The sequence below is a fragment of the Aureobasidium melanogenum genome (genome assembly GCF_000721775.1).
Source record: "Aureobasidium melanogenum CBS 110374 unplaced genomic scaffold scaffold_3, whole genome shotgun sequence".
In the NCBI taxonomy this organism is placed as follows: Eukaryota; Fungi; Ascomycota; class Dothideomycetes; order Dothideales; family Saccotheciaceae; genus Aureobasidium; species Aureobasidium melanogenum.
Window position 1 is genome coordinate 288,936 of NW_024470055.1, and position 19,106 is coordinate 308,041.

General features: G+C 50.1%; 9 protein-coding genes across 9 annotated transcripts; 2 read left to right on the forward strand and 7 right to left on the reverse strand.

Annotated features, from left to right (window-relative positions):
- Positions 1-695: 695 nt before the first annotated feature.
- On the reverse strand, positions 696-1,435 carry M437DRAFT_41077 (RNA-binding domain-containing protein; the record flags this gene model as incomplete). The annotated part of the gene is made up of 3 exons (XM_041020311.1): positions 696-1,024; positions 1,075-1,330; positions 1,391-1,435. The coding sequence occupies 3 exons, from the start codon at positions 1,433-1,435 to the stop codon at positions 696-698; spliced, it is 630 nt and encodes a 209-aa protein (XP_040882679.1).
- Positions 1,436-3,976: 2,541 nt separating this feature from the next.
- On the forward strand, positions 3,977-4,714 carry M437DRAFT_17184 (uncharacterized protein; the record flags this gene model as incomplete). The annotated part of the gene is made up of 1 exon (XM_041018892.1): positions 3,977-4,714. A coding segment is annotated over one exon (738 nt), but the record flags the coding sequence as incomplete, so codon positions are not given.
- A 428-nt stretch (positions 4,715-5,142) lies between these two features.
- M437DRAFT_81513 (uncharacterized protein) lies at positions 5,143-6,669 on the reverse strand (the record flags this gene model as incomplete). The annotated part of the gene is made up of 2 exons (XM_041027570.1): positions 5,143-6,528; positions 6,586-6,669. The coding sequence occupies 2 exons, from the start codon at positions 6,667-6,669 to the stop codon at positions 5,143-5,145; spliced, it is 1,470 nt and encodes a 489-aa protein (XP_040882681.1).
- A 236-nt stretch (positions 6,670-6,905) lies between these two features.
- On the reverse strand, positions 6,906-7,742 carry M437DRAFT_63211 (uncharacterized protein; the record flags this gene model as incomplete). The annotated part of the gene is made up of 2 exons (XM_041024214.1): positions 6,906-7,208; positions 7,350-7,742. The coding sequence occupies 2 exons, from the start codon at positions 7,740-7,742 to the stop codon at positions 6,906-6,908; spliced, it is 696 nt and encodes a 231-aa protein (XP_040882682.1).
- A 427-nt stretch (positions 7,743-8,169) lies between these two features.
- On the reverse strand, positions 8,170-8,919 carry M437DRAFT_63212 (uncharacterized protein; the record flags this gene model as incomplete). Its single annotated transcript, XM_041024215.1, has 2 exons — positions 8,170-8,712; positions 8,764-8,919. The coding sequence occupies 2 exons, from the start codon at positions 8,917-8,919 to the stop codon at positions 8,170-8,172; spliced, it is 699 nt and encodes a 232-aa protein (XP_040882683.1).
- Positions 8,920-9,692: 773 nt separating this feature from the next.
- M437DRAFT_28287 (uncharacterized protein) lies at positions 9,693-10,091 on the reverse strand (the record flags this gene model as incomplete). The annotated part of the gene is made up of 1 exon (XM_041019133.1): positions 9,693-10,091. A coding segment is annotated over one exon (399 nt), but the record flags the coding sequence as incomplete, so codon positions are not given.
- Positions 10,092-11,921: 1,830 nt separating this feature from the next.
- Positions 11,922-12,948, reverse strand: M437DRAFT_81517 (uncharacterized protein; the record flags this gene model as incomplete). The annotated part of the gene is made up of 2 exons (XM_041027571.1): positions 11,922-12,559; positions 12,939-12,948. 2 exons carry the CDS (start codon positions 12,946-12,948, stop codon positions 11,922-11,924), a joined length of 648 nt encoding a protein of 215 aa, XP_040882685.1.
- Positions 12,949-14,573: 1,625 nt separating this feature from the next.
- Positions 14,574-16,821, forward strand: M437DRAFT_41053 (uncharacterized protein; the record flags this gene model as incomplete). The annotated part of the gene is made up of 2 exons (XM_041020306.1): positions 14,574-14,855; positions 14,914-16,821. 2 exons carry the CDS (start codon positions 14,574-14,576, stop codon positions 16,819-16,821), a joined length of 2,190 nt encoding a protein of 729 aa, XP_040882686.1.
- Positions 16,822-17,339: 518 nt separating this feature from the next.
- M437DRAFT_40618 (histone deacetylase) lies at positions 17,340-18,947 on the reverse strand (the record flags this gene model as incomplete). The annotated part of the gene is made up of 1 exon (XM_041020220.1): positions 17,340-18,947. One exon carries the CDS (start codon positions 18,945-18,947, stop codon positions 17,340-17,342), a length of 1,608 nt encoding a protein of 535 aa, XP_040882687.1.
- Positions 18,948-19,106: the final 159 nt, after the last annotated feature.

A 19,106-nucleotide genomic window follows, 5' to 3' on the forward strand; every position in this document is an offset into this window, starting at 1 on the left:
AAATTACACCATTCCGGTTGTTTTCGGTCGGCCTGCTTTTTCCTCGTTGCTGTAGGCTGCAGGGGTAGGGAAAGGGCTAAGGGTCGAGAACGTGAGTCTTATTGATGAGTACTTTGTGTTATAGGAATTGAAAACATGGGTGAAAGTGTGTTCACGAGGTGAGGTTGTCTGCCGAGGATGATCGTCGCATACCGGTTGATAGTATGACCCTGCCTTCGTAGATAGTGACGATTCTCCACCACCACTTCAAGAGATTATCGTTAATTTCAGGTACATATCAGCAATCTGAGTAGTCTGCTATAGTTACATACAGCTGTCTTGGTGGGAAAATGCCGGCATCGCTGGATGGAGGGGCAAGTAAGCAAACTGCTGTAGATTAGTTCGGTTTTGAACAGAGCCTCGACCTGGTTGCTCTGCACTTCGCTCTGCCTGAGAAATGATGCACGTATCCTTAAGATCCAGTCCACAGTGTTAGCAATATAGAAGAAAATTGAGAATAGTTTTGTGATAAACTCCTGCTCGCGAGAAGTTCTCGTGCATGTATACCATAAGTAGGCGTTACGTGATCATAGCCTCTTTCTTTAGCTGCAAAAAGTGCAAACCCAAAAACAAGGGTATTTGTCCCTGATAAACCCCAAATAGACTCGCCTCTAAACGCCATATTCATGCTCTTTTTCCAACCTGAGCGGTAATGCCTAGTATCTCTTTCTGGTGGGTTCAGGTGTGGGAGACCTGCTGGCGCTCTTCTCATCTCTTCCTCTCAATCTCAGCCACTTCTTTGTTGCCAGCTCAATCTCACGATCCAGCTCGGGTGAAGGGTCTTTGCGGTGAATGAAGTTGCAGAAACCACCACGTACACATCCTTCTCCTGAGTTGAGACGGCAACAGGCTTCTCTGAAATCGGTGACGGGTGACAGTTCGCAGTAGATCGGACGACCGGCGTACCAGCGCGAGTTCAGGGCATCGCATGCGGCTTGGGCGGATTCTTCGTACTTGAAGCGGGCGTAGACGTTGCCAATGAGATCTGTTTCTTGGTTAGTGGTTGGTCTAAGAATACAGGAAAGGAGCACATACGGTCGTTGTTGTTGTCGCAGACGACAACCTCCTCAATCTCGCCGTACTTGCACATCTCACACCAGAAGTCCTCGTAGAAGGCGTCGAAGTGGTTTTGCAGTTGTTGCGGGTTCATCTTGCTCTTAGGGTCGTATGCGGGGTTTTGGTAGAGGTTGGGAAGGAGGATGGTTTGCGAGTATGAAGGCTTGACATGTTTGCGCGAGCAGCGGTCTCCGTGACGGCATGCACCAATCTTGTAGTAGAAAGAGCAGTTGACCTGTACGACAGCTTGTTAGTTGCGAGTTGCGCGTGGTTGCAGACGATGGGGAATGCGCACCTTGTCCTGCTCGGTACCGAAGATAGAGGCGAGATAGTTGGCCATGATGATGTGCTTGAGAGAAATGCGCTGAGTCTTGGTGAAGGTGATATGTGACGATTCTCTGATTTCGAGCTCGTCGTCGGCTTTCCTAGCGTTGCAGCGCGCGCGCGTGGCGACTCTTTTGTCAGCGGTCGACTCTTCTGGCAATCAACCACGTACAGCCACACGCATTTCAGCCACACGTGGCTGCGCCTTCCACTCCATTCACTTCCATCACAATCTCGACATTGAATCCTCCTTCATAACGTGAAAAAGGTTTGTTATACGCTATCGAAATGCACAGTCACAACTCATATGTGACTCTGGGGACTGAGAGCCCTTGATGAGGTCTCTCTGTGGAGACGACGTTCTTAACCAAAGTATCATGCATTTGTGCAGCCACGTCGTGACAACATTTGACATACGAGAAGGTCGTACAACAGAGGTCATTGGCTTCTGAGTTTGTTAGTCAAATGGCCTATCTCTAGCTCGAATATATGCTTCGAGAAGATCGTTCAAGAACACTCACAATGAGTTTATGCTTGTCTCTCCACAGCCTCGGCCCCAGCTTAGGGACGGCACTCTCTCGATGCGCTCAACCAACACCGCCCTCCCGTCAAGGCCATCGCTTGATATACATACGATACTAGTCTATCAGGAGCCTAGAATGTGAACGTCTTCTTTGTCATCTCTAATGCATTCCGTCAGTCTGAAAAAGCGCACGCTCTATCGCCGTGTTTACATTCCTCGTTCATGCTCTGGAATCCTATACCGCGGACACCACGATGCACTCCATTTGATCATGTCCTTGTCGCAACCTTTGGTTCTTGCGCTCCATTGCTTTTCTTCGCAGCCACACTCGTTTTGATATTCCACACTCGTTCCATCACCTGGCAGCCATCTATACTGCTTGAACTAGACTCAACTTACATCGATCATTCTCTTTCTCCTGTTCATCGATGCTCTAGAGCCAGGCGACAGTAGTTGTATGATTATTCTGTAACGTCCAGACATGAGGACTACATCCGGGCTTTTGGTAGGATCTGCGTTCCTTTTACAGAATGCTTTCGGCCAAAGTATGTCTTTTGCAACCTACAAGACTTGCAGAGAACTGACCAGCGACCAGCAATCATCACACCAACCATTGTAATTACTACTCATGTGTCTGCATGCACAGCTTCAAGTACTAGCGACTTGTTTGGCACGACTTCGTCAACTTCGGATCTTTCTTTATCTCAAAGTTTGATTCCATCAGGCTTTGTTCTTTCCTCCAATGCAGGCTCTGTGACTTTGGGAAGTTCTTCACCTTTGGGCGCACCTTCAGCATCAGCCTCAACCTCCTCGCTTGTGTCGCCTCTGTCAGCATCGAGCATCTCGTCTGCAACGCCGTCAGCCGTACCAGTCTGTGGACAGCCTTACTCTGGAGGTAATGGAACGCAATATCAAATTGCTTGTGGTCAAACCCATGGCGGAGATGTCATCACGCCCAGTCGTAAACGTCAGCAAAGCGCTCCTTCCTTCGAAGCATGTATTGCATCCTGTGCGGACTTGCCCGAGTGTGTGGCATCTGCTTTTCTTCTTGGCGAGTGTACTCTGCTGTCCGCAATTGACAGTATCATCAACACCGAAGGAGCTGTGGCAGCTATTAGGGGCGATTATGTCGCTGTTCTGGCCGCTCTCGCAAGTCCCAGTACCGTCACCACAGCCACTGTTGCCGGTCCCACTGGCGGTACTGCGACCATAGGATACTCGTCAGCTATCGGAGAGCATTTGTCTCAAAGGATTTCAGAAAACGCGCCAGTCCCTACAAGTGACAATACAGTGGTTCATGTTACTCCAAATATGGCCACGTCGACCAGCATCAGCTCTGCCGCAGGTTTCTCGTCGCAGATCTCCGACTACATCTCTCAACATCTTTCACAAGACGCACCATTACCTACCGGTCCTGATACTGTCGTATATATCACTAGTGCAACCTCTTCTGAGCCTTCAGCTAGTACATCGAGTAGCTCGACGGCTCCTGCATCCTCCGACCTATCTACCTCTTCTTCGCTCACCTTACAGTCTTCAACAGCGGCACTTTCTTGGCAGACTACAGTTTCAAGTATCACCCCCTCAAGCAGTTCGGGTGCCACAAGCATGTATGTATATCTGGATGCTTTAGGGTAGGAGACCGACTCGCTGACAGTTGGAAGTGCTAGTTCATCATCCTCAAGCAGTTCAAATGCAGCTTCCTCATCGAGCTCAAGCCTTAATAGTTCATCCATCTCGAGCGTATCACCCACAACTGCGTCGAGCAGCTCCAGTTCCATGGTCTTGTCTACCTCGCTATCTTCGACTTCGTCAAGGTCAAGCAGTGCCTCAACGAGCTCTGTCACATCCACAGCAAGCCCATCGCCTTCGTCTTCGCCTTCGTCGTTGTCATCGTCGTCCTCAATTCTCTCCAGAACCAGCTCGTCTAGCACCCCAATGAGCTCCAGCTCGCCATCCTCTTCTGTTGCCACTTCATCATCAAGCACGAGCTCCACAGGACATACAACACCCACACCTGTCCGTAACTTTGGTAAACGTGGGCTGTCTTACAATCAGGCTAATTTTACCATGCCCTTTTCTCTCAGTGGGCAAGATAGTCAGGTCTCTTGGGCCTACGACTGGTTCTATGCACCATGCAGCGCTGCTGGTGTACAGAGCTGTGGCTTTAACCCAGCACTTGAGTTCGTTCCTCTGCTCTACAACGACGATCCGAATCTTTTATCTCAATGGCCTGCCGCAGCTCAGCTTGCGATTGACAACGGTTCTACTGCACTCTTCTCGTTCAATGAACCCGACTTCTGCCAGTCTGGCAGTGCTTGCATGAATGTGTCTACGGCAGTCTACTACCATCAACGATACATGCAGCCTTTTGCCGGTAAAGCCCTGATTGGCGCCCCTGCCGTCACCAACTCTGGTGGCACTCCCACGAACCCTATGGGCTTACTATATCTCCAATACTTCCTGGGCAATTGCACAGGCTGTACCATCGACTTTATCAACCTCCACTGGTATAGCAACAAGTACGCTGGTGCTTCCTACCTTGAATATTACGTCAATTCTGCCCGTGCTGTTGCTGGCGGACGACCTATCTGGATTACTGAGTTTGGCCTGGATAGTACTTTCAGCTATACTGATGCCGAGCTACAGGCTTTCTTGCAACAGGCCATGCCATGGTTGGATCAGCAGCCCGATGTGGCTAGATATGCTTACTTTATGGATGCGCCTGGAATTTTGATCGACAGTGCTGGCGATGGCATCAGTGGGACGGGTATTGTGTACAACAACTTTGCCAACAGTACGCTACAGCCTAATCTATACACCTCATGAGGAGGATATATCTTGATGATTGGAAGAAGTTGTGGAGTTAAGGATAATGTAACTTCTGCTTTGGTTATTGATAATTCTTTGACAGCTGTCACTACGATGCTCTTTCCATGCTTTCCCACGCACATCTCCATATTTGACTCAGCCTGATTCTCTCCTGTCCAGCAATTATAACATACACCTTTATCGCAAAGATCATCAACTCTTCTTTCTCTCTCGATACCTACCACCCCATTACCCATGGCCTTGATCTATGCACTCCCACTTCTCAGATACTCGCTATCATGGTCGAAGTTGCAGCCTTGTGCTCGCTACTTTTCAACATCGGACCTCAACCAGAGACCATTTTCTGGTGAGGACTAGGAAATTTCTGGTTACTCAAGCTTCCATCCGTACATGAACAAGCCATTCTCGCGAGAGTCTAGACGTTTGGCAGAAGTTCTTCTAGGGTATCTTCTGACTGAGTCTGGAGATGTTTCTTCTGCCTCTTCAACGTCCTTGACTGTGTTTTTCTCACTCAACTCCTTGCGAGAGAACAGTCTTCTGCTTTTGCGAACCTTGTTGAAAGGGAGAGTAGTTTGTCTCAAGGTTGAACGCTTTTTGATCGGGGCGAGATTTCCTTCGGGTGACTCGCAGAGCGTATCGGTCATCCTCTTCTGACGTTTGAGTTTGTTGCACCTTTCTTCAACTGCTTCTTCTTGATCTGTCGAGGGCTCGGAAACAATGGACAGGCCGAATCTCTGGTACAGAACCGCTTTTGCTTTCTCGTGCTTCTCCTTTTGCAGCAGTCTTCTGCTCTTCCTCTTAGCACTCGAGACTAGCTTGGCCGGGTCCTTGACTGAAATAATTTCATTCATGTCAAACTGTGTTTGGGACTCGCTGTCTTGGTCGATGTCCATGATATCTTCAGTCTCGGTCTTCTCCCAGAGTACTTCGACTTCAGACTCTTCCTCTGCCTCCATTTCCAAGATGGGTGCGAGCTCCGGCTCTAAGTTTTCTGCGATGATTTCGTCGGTAGGCAGGCCGAACATCTCAGATAGCATGGCTTGGATGAGATCAGTACCCTGCTGTACCAAAGGCTCTGATCGTCCAAGGACAAGGTCAACAAGTCGACAATGGCTGTTCAGGCATTCTTTGAGAAACTTGACTGTGTCAACCATCTTCTCATCATCTGCTTCTCTTTTCTTCTTGGACTTCTCAGAAATAACTCTTGCTCGGATGAGTGCTTTGACCGCAAATCCCAGCGATTTCATTTGTTCTTCTGATTGTCTTTGGGCTTCGTTGACGGTACGTAGATCGATTTCCATGTCGCTGAAGATGTCTTTCAAGACATATCTCGTCTGAGCTAGCAGACGGTCGGAGTCGTGCAAACCTGAAGGGTGGATTGAAAGTCCAAGAGCTCTTTGAGCCTGAGAAAGCCTTGCTTGAAAATCTCTGAAAGCATCACTAACGTTTCGGAGGCTCTCTTTAACATTTTCGAGTACAACAATCTCGGGCGCTGGGTCATTGTAGTCATTGTATGCCTCCACAGCAGGATGGAAGTCTCTCTCAGACCATTGTTGCCACTTCTCATCAGGCCACTCTTGATCGACTTGGCCATCTCTGTCCAAGTACGGCTCACGGTCCTGGCGATACATGAAACGACTTGTCCACTCGACCGCCCGGAAGGAGCCAACGGCATTACGATGCCAGACTGTGAGATTGTTCTTCCGGCTCTGTCGATGGTTTAGCACGTAAAGCTGAACATCAAAGTGAGGGTCCTGTAGCTTGCATTGTCAGTTTCTGGTTGCCCCTGCAAGGCAAGTGATGACACCCACCTGGTTTTGAGCCAGTCTGGGCTCGGAAGTGGTGCTCAAATCGATCTCTTCAATGGCTTCATTTGAATGAGAGGCTTGGAACATCTTGTGTGATGCCTCAAAAGCCTTCCTTAGTTAGAGATGTGTATAGTGAGGTCCTTTGTGGCAAAAAGAGAAATGTGGAGTCGAGAATTTGTAGACGTCTTTATCAAACAGTGAGCGTTGATTGCTAGCCAGTGGCCTCAGTGAACTAGAAACGAATGAAAGGATAGTAGTGACTTGCTTCTACCTCGCAACAACCTCCATCAGCAACAGGCAACCATCTCAGTTGAGCACAACCTTCAACGATTGCTATTCCGGTCCTCGGCATATGGTAATCTCGAGGCGCTTGCCTCTGCAATGTCCTTTTCAATGGCAACGAGAAGATTTTCTTGGCCCCGTCTATAGCTCGGAACGTTAGTCATACGCCAATCACGCAGGTTCTCAAGGCTCTGGCAAATCGCTACTACTGAGCCTGGGGGTGGAGGCATTTGGGGCTCCCACAGCCTCTTCTCGGTGTCATTATCTGCCTGCGGCTCCATACTGTCTTGGTGAAGGCCTGGTCGACTGGTATTCATCTCGTTGCTGTGGTGCTCGGGCTGCTTCTAGAGTTCGTTCATCATCCGGTTGTGTTCAGCCATGGAAGTCATAGCCATTGTGAATTCCTCGTAATGCGTCTCAGGATCCATGGCCATGTAAAGTCGGTGGTTAAGAGCGTTGGCTGCCGCCACTGCGCAACGGTATACCATACGCTGTTCTCCTGGGGACGTCGTGGGGTAACGGCCATCTTTGATGTCGAGAGGATAGTATCTGCCTCCAACGCATCGCCAGACAGTCGATATGCCTTTTTTGTTGGCCAGCATTTCTTGTTCGAAGTTTAGTGCTTCCAGGATGTTCAGAGCACTTTCTCGGGAATACTGTTCGCGGATGGTTAGAGTGGAGTCGATCAGGAACGGTATGCGTGAGGTGCTCACGGAAATGAGAGTGCGGGTAAAACCATCATCGTAGTGGAATATGCGATCCTGAGTCACGACAAGATTTCTATTATTGTACACTTCGGTTTGCAGCTCGGGATGCCCTTCCATATTGAGGTATGCTTCGGGGGCGGCGTACCCCTCCATGATGGCGTACTGTTGCATGTCTGCGATTTCTGCTGATTGGTAACGAACAATAGTAATAATGATTCGATTGGAGATGACAGTGATATTGATACCGTTGTATGTGTTGTAGGAAGGGGAGCAATTGTGGTTGAAGTCTGGGAAAGTCCAAGCTGCCCACGTTTCGCGCTTTGCTTGAGTAGAACTTGGCAAATGAAAAGATGCGAATGACGATTGAATTTTGATGACTGCTTTGGGAAGTTACCTACGCCCTCCTCTTCTTGAGCTTTCCTTCCTTTGTAGTTTCTGCAAACACCCTGTGAATTTCTCCACTCTTCCTTCAATCCATCGAATCTTGACTGAAGAAGTAAACTCAACGCCGGAGTTAGGCCATTTTCGAAGAAAGAAGCATAGAAGCTCCGTTTCTTCTAAATCCAAGCCCCCAACACTTACTTAGCTGTGAAGTATATCACTCAGGCTTGGGGCGAGGAGCGACTCCGTAGTAGAGCTTGGCGGTGATCTCAGGAGTCATGTTGACCTTTGCGGCAGCGACGACCTCCTTGGCGACTCTGTCGAAGCGCTTCTTGTACTGCTCATCCAAAACGCCAGAGTAGTCTCTGAGAGCGACGAGTTCCTCGACGATGCCCACGACCATCTCCTCGTGGCGCTTAGCCTTGTTGGCTCTGCGGGTATCAGTGCCACGACGGGCAGCCTTCTGGCGGTTAGCACCCTGAATGGTTTCCCTGCTGTACTTGGTTGAGTTGTAGGCGTGCAACTTGTCGTAGGCCTTCTGCTGCTCGGCATGGAAGTCGTTCATGTCAGCATACATCTTGTTGTTGGCGGTGATGTTGTTGATGCTGTTCTGACGAGCGACGAGACAGGCGTGAGGGTCATTGATCTGGTAGTTGTGGTAGCCGCATCTGTTGTCGCGCTCCCAGAAGGTAGTGTCATCGAAGTGCGACTGACAGGCGTTCATGGCGCCGAGGATGTTCAGTTCGGCATTCTGGTTGGCCTTCAGAGCATCAGTAAGAAACAGCGGCGGTCACATTTTTCAATCACTTACAGTCCACAACTCGCCAAGTTGAGCGTGTTCAGCCAGCTTAGCACGGTCAATAGGAGGGATCTTGGTCTCGTTCGCAGGCTGCATGTCGACAGATTGCATGATGGCGGGGCCCATGATGGCAGGGTCGATGTTGTCAGGGTTCATGTTGGTAGACATCTGGACTCAAGGCTGATGTTGGTGTAGGTGTGTGTGTGCTGGAGGAGAAAGCAAAAGGTTGGTTTTCTAATGTTGTTGATTGCGAGGAGATTGAGACAACGAGTCGCGTCTTGGAATGGTGGTGAGTGAAACTGTCCCCGAAGCTATCACATCAACTGAAGTGTGCGAGCTTTCGTACCAACTTCACTCACTTTGGTCCAACGACCGTCTTTTCGGCATTTTGGTCAACGAGCCCCTAGAGTAACCACTTAAGTTACAGAGACAAGCAATCTGGCCTGGTTTCCTGTCCATTACCCTCGACTCTCATGACAAGCCGAATCCAGACTTGGTAGTACATACCAAGTTGCTGTAAAGAGTGAGTATGTTAGGGTCCAAATGCTTTGCAACGACAATATCATGTTTTCAGGCTGACACATGAAAGGAAGCGCGATGAGTCTTGAGGAATTGTGGTAGAACAGAAGTTGGATAGAAAAATCTCAGGGGTAAGCATGGGCGATGAACCTCACGCTTATATGTTTACCTGAGAGTCGAGACTGTTTGTGGAACCACCAACCCGGGCATACTCGTTAACAAACATCCTTCATCGACGACGTCTGTATTTGTTCCAAAGGAGTAGGCTGTGACTCCCCGTCATGTTCTTCTACTGATACAGTATGGCCAGGCGATCGCTGGAGCATTGGCGTGCTGTACTTACTGTGCAATTGCCCAACAGCTTCTCAGTCGACCTCCTCACCGTATCCTGTCTCAACATCTTCCCTCTTAACGTTACCAGTCTCCAAGGCAAGATCGCAACGGGCAAGCTCGAGAACCAGGATCGAGAGCTTTTCGAACAATTTGTCGTAGCGTTCGACTTTTTCGCTGCCCTTCAAGTCATCACGAATGTCGTCACGAATGGCTGAGACATCCTCGAAGATCCACTCAACCACTCTCTCGTGGTACTTCTTGTCGATGGTCTTTCTGGTCTGAGCACTGACGATCTCGTGGACACGTCTGACGATGGCGGGGACTTCGTACTTGACTGACCATTCCTTCACCAATTCGTAGTCCTCCTTTTCGATGAAGACGATTCTTTCGGGGTGCTTGATAGATCCGGTGAGGTACTTCTTTTCAAGGTAGGTGATGTCTTGGCCATCTTCGACAGCATGGAAGAGGAATTTGAAGAACTCGGCGGCCGAGAACGTGAGAATCTTCTTGGTGCTCCAGTAGTCTTTCTGACCGGTGGTGGTGCCAGGGATCTTCTCCATCTCCTGTGTCTTTGTCTTCTGCTTCGACTTTCCCTTCTTCTTCGATCTGTCAAGGTCAGGGTCAATCGTAACCTCGGGAATGTCGAGAGCGTGCTTGGACTGGTCAAGTTCTTCCCTGGAGTTAACGTACTTCATGGCTGCTTGAGAAACAATGCTCGGGCTTGCTGAACAAGGTCAGTAGAGATACAAACGCGAGGGAGCATACTAACCTTTGTGGTTGATTGTTCGCAAGTGTGCAGGTCAAAGCGAAAGAAGAGAAACTGTGAAGCACGAGAAGCAGCTGAGCTTCGTGTGATGGGGCTCAAAGAGTCTATCTCTGTCGTTCACCCAACTCACTACTGAGCTCAGAGCAGTCTCGAATCAGTATGATGTCGTCGTTCTCGGCCAGCCAATCGTGAGGCACCATACTGGTAGAAGATTCCGGCTTCAAAGCGTGGACCGCTTCGCTGCCTCGCTGAGGTAAGCGATCTGGAGCTCAAAGGACTATATAAACCCTCTCCTCTCCCACTTCTTCCACTTTCTCTTCTTCGAGCGCAGCAGATTTTCTGTGATGGTACTATCCTTCAATGACAGTGCTTACTTGCGAATCTGCTAAGATCAATCCCATCTGCGTGGGGTGGGACACACCTGGCTTTCAGAGACGCTTTCTTGAGAAGTGGCTTTTTGCTGAGTGTGAACATTCCTCCTTGTTTATACTGACACCAATCTCAAAACCTTTTCAAAAACACTCGTTTCAGCTTCTCTTCCAACAAGCAGGAGTGCAAGCGTGCATGTCTACTTTTATGGCATGCGCGTACGAGAACTGCGAGATCGATATTCGCATTTGCCGGTGCGAGTACACGCTTAGCTTTATGAGAAGTATCTCCGGGTGCATCTTGTTGCTAGGAGTGAACATTCCTTGTTCATACTGTCTTGTAATCCAGATCTCTTCAGTGACATTCTTTTTGTGTTTCTCACCAAACAGCAACTATCACATTTGTGTGGCGATTTTCAGACACAAGCGCTTGGTAGGACTGCAAGATTGAAATTCATGGCTTCCATGGGTACTCATCCAGCTTGCCAGATAACGAGCTCTGCTCGTTATTCTTTGCTGTATGCGGACATTTCTCCAGATACTTCTATACCTTGGTGCACAACAGAAGTGGGTGTGATTCACGTAACGCCATAGGCTTGGAAGAAATTTTGTTTTTTACCCGGTATAAGTAACAAAGCGATGACCCTGAGAAACACATAGACCTTTGACTCTACTGCGCCAGCATCCACATCGGCCCCAGTGCTAGCCTTTGATCTTGGCAAGGTGTCAAGTTCTGCTGAAGTTGGTCTTACTGTTTGGAGAAGTTGGAGTTCGTGTGGTTGATGAAAGACAATGGCACCGCGAGAGGAGATAACGGTGTTCAAGGGTTGATTTGCTGATTTAGCAGGTCATGAGAGTTTGAACGATCTGGCCATCGCGCCATACTTATGAGGAGCAGATACTGGGCCGACTTGATGTGTCGTGGTCCTCAGCTTACGCATGTGTGCAGCGTAATGCTTAATCGTCTTTTGAAACGCTGACTGTACGACCTGATTTGTGGACATGCCATGTCTAGATCCAGGAGTTTGTTGGTGGACAAATGTCGTGGGGGTTCCCGAGACAAACTCGTTAGTAGCGTATTGAGGACGTAGCACATCCGGTAAGCCGAGAATCATCGGGAATGCGAAGGGGCTGACCGGGTAGTGTTGTGACACATGTGGTGGATGTGCGGGTTGAACTAAGCTTTACATGCCTTCAAAGATCTCAAACACACGACGAAGTTGGGTTGCGTGTGCCGCAAAGGCTGCGCGAGGGATATGAACTGTATCAGATGGCGTAGGTTCGACAGGAACAGTGGCGGCTGTGCAAACAGTGGAGAATGTGAAGTTCAGAGCAGTGGCGGCTCGAGGGACAGTCTGAACGTGCCGGATAGGAGCAGAGCCGGCTGTGACAACAGATGAGGAAGCGGAATCGAGAGCAGTAGCGGCTTGAGGAACAGTCTCAACGTGCTGAACAGGAGCGATGTCGACTGTATGAATAGACGAGGGTGTGTATTCTAGAGCAGCAGCGGCTGGAGGAGCAGGCTGAACATGCTGAATGGGAGCAGTGGCGACGGTAACAACAGATGAGCAGGCGAAGTTCAGAGCAGTGGCGGCTCGAGAGGCAGTCTGAAATCGCTGAATAGGAGTAATGTCGGCTGTAACAACAGACGAGAAAACAGGAAAAGCAATTGAGTTTTCAGTCTCTGGCCTCAGTGGCAGAAAACCAGGTGCATGAACTGTCTGAGCAGAAGGAGCAGAAGAATCAGTGGTATCACTGGCAGAGGTGACATTGCTTTGGGATGCTGCACCTGCCGCGGGCTTCAGCAGCCTCAGCTCTTGCCCTATACAGTTCAGCGTATAATCCCCTCACTCCAATAAAACCAATGAAAATTGCATGTTTTTGCACGGAAACAGCAGTTGTTCACTTCACGTGGGTGTCATCAGCAGCGGTTCGCGTCAAGATCGCTCCCGCCAACATTCGATCGAACCGCCTCAGGGACATCTGTAGCTTGTACGACCTATGCATTGCCGCGACATCAGCAGCTGTCCACTTGACGCAAGTGTCGTTAGTAAAGACCCGCGTCGAGATTGTTCCCACTAACATTCGACCAAACCTCCTCAGGAAGATCTGTAGCCTGTACGACCCATGGCCTGCTGCGGCACCAGCAGTTACCGACCTGACATAGGTGTCATTAGTGGAAGCTCCTAGCGAAATCGTACCCGCTGACATTTTGACCGGACCCCTGAGCAGGATCCGTAGCTTGTACACCTCTTGAAAAGCTACGGCATCGGCAGTTGTCAACCTCACGTACGTGCACTTAGTGGAAGCTCGCAGCGAGATCTAGACTACCAACACCCTTTCGATCCCATGGGCAAGACTCGTACTCTACAACTTCTGTAACGTCACGGCAGTAGCAACTGGTGACCTGACACGCGTGCAGTTAGTAGAAGCTTACGACTATATCCAAACTACCAACACCCTTTGAACCCCTGAGCATGATCCGTAGCTTGCGCGACGCCTGTTTGAAAGCACGGCGGCTGGCGCAAGTGTCATAGTAGAAGATGTATGTCCCTCAAGACATCTGAGCGGTTGCCTGAGCATTATTCGAACTTATGGAACTCGTGAGCACTACGGCGTCGAAAGCACGGCTCTCGTACGCGAGCATTTAGTAGAAAATTGAGACAGATCCCATGACTCTCGGACAATTGAGTGGCTGCCTGAGGATTGTTCGAAACTGTGGAACTCGTGAAGGCTACGGCGTCGAAAAACAAGACGATCTGAGAGATACATTCAGCGCAGAGTCGTTGCTCTCGTCCTATCGAATATCCATAGATTGTGCCATTCATGCAATGTCCCTGGTCTTGAAGTACATCGCTCGCAGCCAAGGTAGTTAGTGTGGTTCTCATACCAGCGCCTGCTCTTTAACGATGTTGCCATCTCAACGGACATCTTTTGTGCAATGTTCCGGATGTGAAAGCCGTCTGATCGCAACCAACGTAGTTAGTGCAGCACTCAGATCGGCGTCTTTCTCTCTCACAATGACGATGACACGCCAAAAGGTATGCAGGTACGTGCTTCGTACGAAGCGAAGGTCTTCAATGCAACAATATGCCCAACGTAGTTGTTGTGGAACCCACCTTTTCCACTGATACAATTCCAGATCCTTTCCAGCGAATGTCTGTCCTCGTTTTTTTTGTTGAGCTGATTTCAAGCAGCTCGTGTAACAACTCTCCAGATGTTAGTGATGAAGAGTGGAATTTGCTAAGATGGCCTTCGAATACATCCCTCAATTTCGACAGACGTCCCTCTGAGAGTGAGGGTATTTGACGAACAAGGAGGGTCGAAGAAACAATGCAGTCAATCATAAAGACGATATTTGACGACGTGAAGTTAAGATGCAAGGAGCCGGGCAAGCGTCGGCGTCGGTGATTGAGCTGCAGCCGCACAGCGCCGCGAAGCTGAACCCGCACCTGCCCAAAATTCTATGAGATGCAGCAATCCACCTTGGGCGCCTATACCATAGCCATCGATGTACCAAAAGAATGCTGGAGAACAGCAAAAGCAATGATTCCGCCCGGGTTCGAACCGGGGACCGCCTGTGTGTTAGACAGAAGTGATAACCAACTACACCACAGAACCAATTGTTGAAGATCGCCTGAACAAAACCACATAAGAAAACGCAAGATGTGTCATGCCAAGACCGCAACACGAGGCAACCCCGCATCCTGACACACAAATTCTCATGCTCATGGTCATGAGTCACGGCGAAACCGGTGACATTAATACTACTGAGGTGTCGACGCATTGCGGTACCGGAGGATCATACTGCAACTCGTCCGTACTCAGCAGTAGTCATGGCATGGCCAGGCGGTGCTGACTTCTCGGGTCTCCATCAATCACCGACATCGACACCGTTCAGTGAGGGCGTGCCGCAGCCGCTGCACCAGGTCCAACAGCAGCAACAACAGCAACAGCAACAGCAGCTCACACCCGCATCATCGACGACAGCAGGCCCGCCGAGGAAGAGGAAGAAGAGCGAGATCCAAGATGACCACAGTCCGCAGGCAGACGCATCAGCAGGCCTGGCAAAGGCGCATCCTGTGAAGCGCGCATGTAACCAGTGTCGACAGCAGAAGGTCAGACTCTACACGCGACTCGACGCGTTCTGGTTAGAGGCACTGACAAGAAGGACAGCTACGATGCAACATCCAGACTAAACCAGAGTTCCAGCCGTGCGGAAGATGCATCAAGCACAACTTGACCTGCGCCATCGACCCAGGCTTCAAGCGACAGGAGAAGCGACAGCGCCATGCCGAGATGGAGCGTGAGCTCGAGACGCTCAAGACCGAGAACGCAAACCTGCGCCTGCTTATCACACGAGGAGGCATGTCCAATGGGTCAGACTCTACGCAATCTGCCACTTTCCCGCCGCAACCACCCTACGCGACTGCGAACAATCCCTTCCCTGGTCCCAACGAAGCAGCCGCTTCACGATCATTACTCGACCTGGCACAAGGCGGCATCGACTACCCAGCACGCGAGCCAACGCTACACACGCTAGGAAGAGTGACTCTGACCGAGAACGAAGTCATGGATCTTGTCGGAATCTACTTTGCGCGCTATCATCCTTATCTCCCCTTGCTGTCTCCCGACACGCCCTACACATCCTTCTTTGCAGTGTCTCCTCTATTGCATTGGACTATCCTCACAATCGCCATGCGCCGCTATGAAGGCCGCCCTGGTCTCTTGCAAGAGCTCCGTCGTTCCTACACAGACCTGATGTGGTCTACAATTGCCTCGGACCCGCAATCCTACCACATTGTCAAGGCCTTGGTTCTCATTTGCACATGGCCCATGCCCAGCAGCTCAACATCTCATGACCCCAGCATGATGCTCTGTGGAACCATGGTTCAACTCGCTATGCAGTTTGGTCTGCACCGTCCTTCGCATGCCCAAGACTTTTCACGCAATCGCATCGAGTTGCGTGAAGAGGATATTCAGGACCGCATGCATACTTGGGTTGCTGTGAACTTGATAGCACAAAACACATCCACTGGTTATGGCATGCCTCAAATCTCGCGCTGGAACTGGTACACCCACGGCTTGCATCTCGATCGCATCTCTGGCGCCTTCCGCAATCGCATCCAGATCGAGAGATTTGTCGACAAGGTTACACGCACATGCTACATCATGCAACGAGACGAGTTTGTTGCTGGCGATGAAGCTCAACGCTTCCTGCTTATCGATACTCTTGGAAGAGAGTACGAAGAGCTCGAGACATCATTACGTGCGAACCACGCCTCTCACATCGATCTACTCCACGCGCAAATTGCATGTCTCCATCTTCGCCTGACCGCCTTCTTTGGCTCTCCTTCGGCTCCGACGTACAAGTCTGATCTTGCAACATTGTACATCGCTGCGACAACAGTGCTCAAGTCTTTCTTGGCTCTCCCCCCCAACGTTGGAGTGCATACTCCTGGCGGCGAGCACCTTTCAGGACCTTACCAATGCTTCGCGACCAACTACATGATGCAAATGCTCTTGGCAGCAGGCTTCACCCTAATGAAATTGCTCAACTCCTTCTTCGCCAACAAAGTCGATGTGACCAGTGGAAGAACACTATTCCTGCAAACCGTTGCCGCTCTCCGCAACCTCTCAGTCGCACCCAACGACCTCCCCCTCCGCCTCGCAGAAGTCCTCGCTCAACTCTGGCAAGCAAACGGCGGTGGCTCAACCAACAAACTCTACCCCGACTCGCCAAACTTCATCCAAGATCCCGAACAATCCCTCCAACTCAAAGTCCGCTGCAGAATGAGCATGAGTCTGCTCTACGATAGTGTATGGAGATGGAAAGACCATGTCGGCGCTGGCGCATCCAAGAACCTCGATCGCGCTATTCAGCATCCTACTATTCCTACTGCTATTCCTAATGCAGAGACTAGTGATGCGCTGCCGCCGTCTACCATGGCCCCTGACCAAGACTTGACACTCAGCGGTCTGGAGAATTGGGAGAATCTGAATTTCGCGGCTAATGCGCCGTTTGATTCTTTGGGATGGGCATTGGATGGGTTCTTGGATATGCCTGAAGGCTTCATGGCTTAGGAAAAGAAGAAGTAAAAAGTTTGGGTCTATGGTATTGGAGCGTGGGTGGGTTTTCTCTTTCTGGTTTTTTCTCTTATGCGAAGGTGGGTGTTTTATCTTTCCGAGCGGCGACGGCTTTGTTTCCGTTCTTTGCTTCAACAGCTTCTTGTTATTCTTGTTGCGGTTATTGATGAAATGGTGGATGATGATGGATGATAGGACAAGAGGGAAAAGATATACACAAATGAATTCACGATCAACTTTTGCAATTCGCTTGCTTTCGCTCATTGGACAACTGCTTTTGAGATTTTGTTCTTGGACACTAATAACAGTAGTCAAATATTTATTCCCGAGGTATGAAATCTGGATGATAGCGATACAACAATACAAAAAGAATAGCAAAAGACTAGAGCCCGAAAGGAGGGGGTATCTCACCAGGCAAACCCACGAAACAAAAACGCCAGCCAGAGATGCATGTCCACGTTATCTTTTCACAGCCAATGACGCCTTTTATCTCCTCATCTACATCGGCAGGTTTCTTATCGGAGTTCTCCACGAGTACCAGTGCCCCTCTCACGTCTGCGTCTTTCGCGTTCACCTCTGCCGCTTTCGGCAGCACGGTCTGCTTCCATCTCGTCGTCAACCTGTCTCCTTGCAGCTTCCATCTGGGCTCGGCTGGGGAGGCGGTCCATGACAACACTGGGTGCGTGTTGGATATACCTCAATTCTTCGTGGCAATGTTCGACCAGTAGGTCCAACTCCTTTTGCGTGACGTAATTTTTGTGGAAGCCGGCGAGTTCGGGGTAGAGACGACCATCACCGTGTTCTCTGCCCATGAAGGCCTGAGGACGAGGTACAATGTGCATGGGAAGTTCTTCGTTGAGGGTTGCGCCAACTGCGAGAGCGGTCTCGTGTGTCCAAGCGCGAGCGACATTGCGAGCTGTGTAACCACCTCCACCAAGAATGAGAAGAGGCACGCCAGCTTTCTTGACAAAAGCCAGGCACTCGCCGTGAGCGCGAATGTTAAGATTGAATTGACCTAGACGATCTCCGCCGAGCGAGTCAGCACCGCACTGGAGAACAATTGCCTGAGGCCGGAAGTGCTCAAGTGTGCGACCAGTGATAGACTCGAAGAGGTGTAAGAATTGGTCGTCGTCGATACCTTTAGGAATAGGAACGTTCAGAGCAAAGTGGTTACCGACGCTATTTTCGTTGCCGTTACTGTTCAGAGCGCCAGTACCCGGGAAGAAAAGATGCTTCTCCTTGGAGTCCTCGTCGATAATACCGTAGCGATGGAAAGAAAGCGTCATGACTCTGTCGCTGCTTGCAAATGCTTCCTCGACACCGTCACCGTGATGGACATCGATATCGATGTATAGAACACGTTGGTGACATTTTAGTAATTCCAGGATTGCCAGAACAATGTCGTTGATATAGCAGAAGCCTGAAGCTTCGGATTTGTGAGCGTGATGAAGACCGCCGGACCAGTTGATGGCAATGTCGGATTGGTTGTTGGTCAGAGCAGAGACGGCCTCCATGGTGGCACCAGTATATAAGAAGAGGTACTCTTGCATACCATCGAAAACAGGACAATCAGCACCAGGCGATGGAGACAAGTTGAAGGGACCGAGCTTAACGAGATCTCCAGGATAACTCTGCGGGATGCGATCTTCATAGATTTGGGATAGTTCTTGGAAAGTCTGAGGGGAGACTTTTGAGAGGAATTCGACATAGTCTTGGTCATGGAAAGCAGCGACAGTCTCTTTGCTTGCGGGGAGAGCATCGTAGTTGTCCATGGCAAACTGCAGACCATAACCCATGACAAGATGCTTGGTTAGAGTCAAGCGCCAGGGCTTCATGGGATGTGTGCGACCGAAGTGCATATTCTCGACGCGACGGTTGTAGTGGTATGAGACATTGTAACCTTGTGGACGCTCGATTCCATTCTCTTCAACCTGCTGCATAATCTTGTCGCGCAAAGTCCTCTGTCTTTCAGCGTGCTCCTCTTCGCTATCGTTCAAAGGTGGTGTAGGAGGAGCTCCCGTGGGGTGTGCCTGGCCATTTTGTCGTCGCGAGGGATCCCATTGCTGTACTATGGCGTCGCGGGCATTCTGGCGAGGGATACCGTTGCTCTGTCGTGCTGACATGGTGGCAGCTCTGAGAGGAAGTCTTCTAGAGCTACTTTTGAAGTTTTGGACCAGGTAGTTGTGGTTTGCTGGCGCGACTCTAAGCGGCAGTCCGACGGGTACTCTGGCTTGGGGAGTTCGAGGAGGATTGCGGTCGTTTCTTAGGTGGTAGGATCGAGT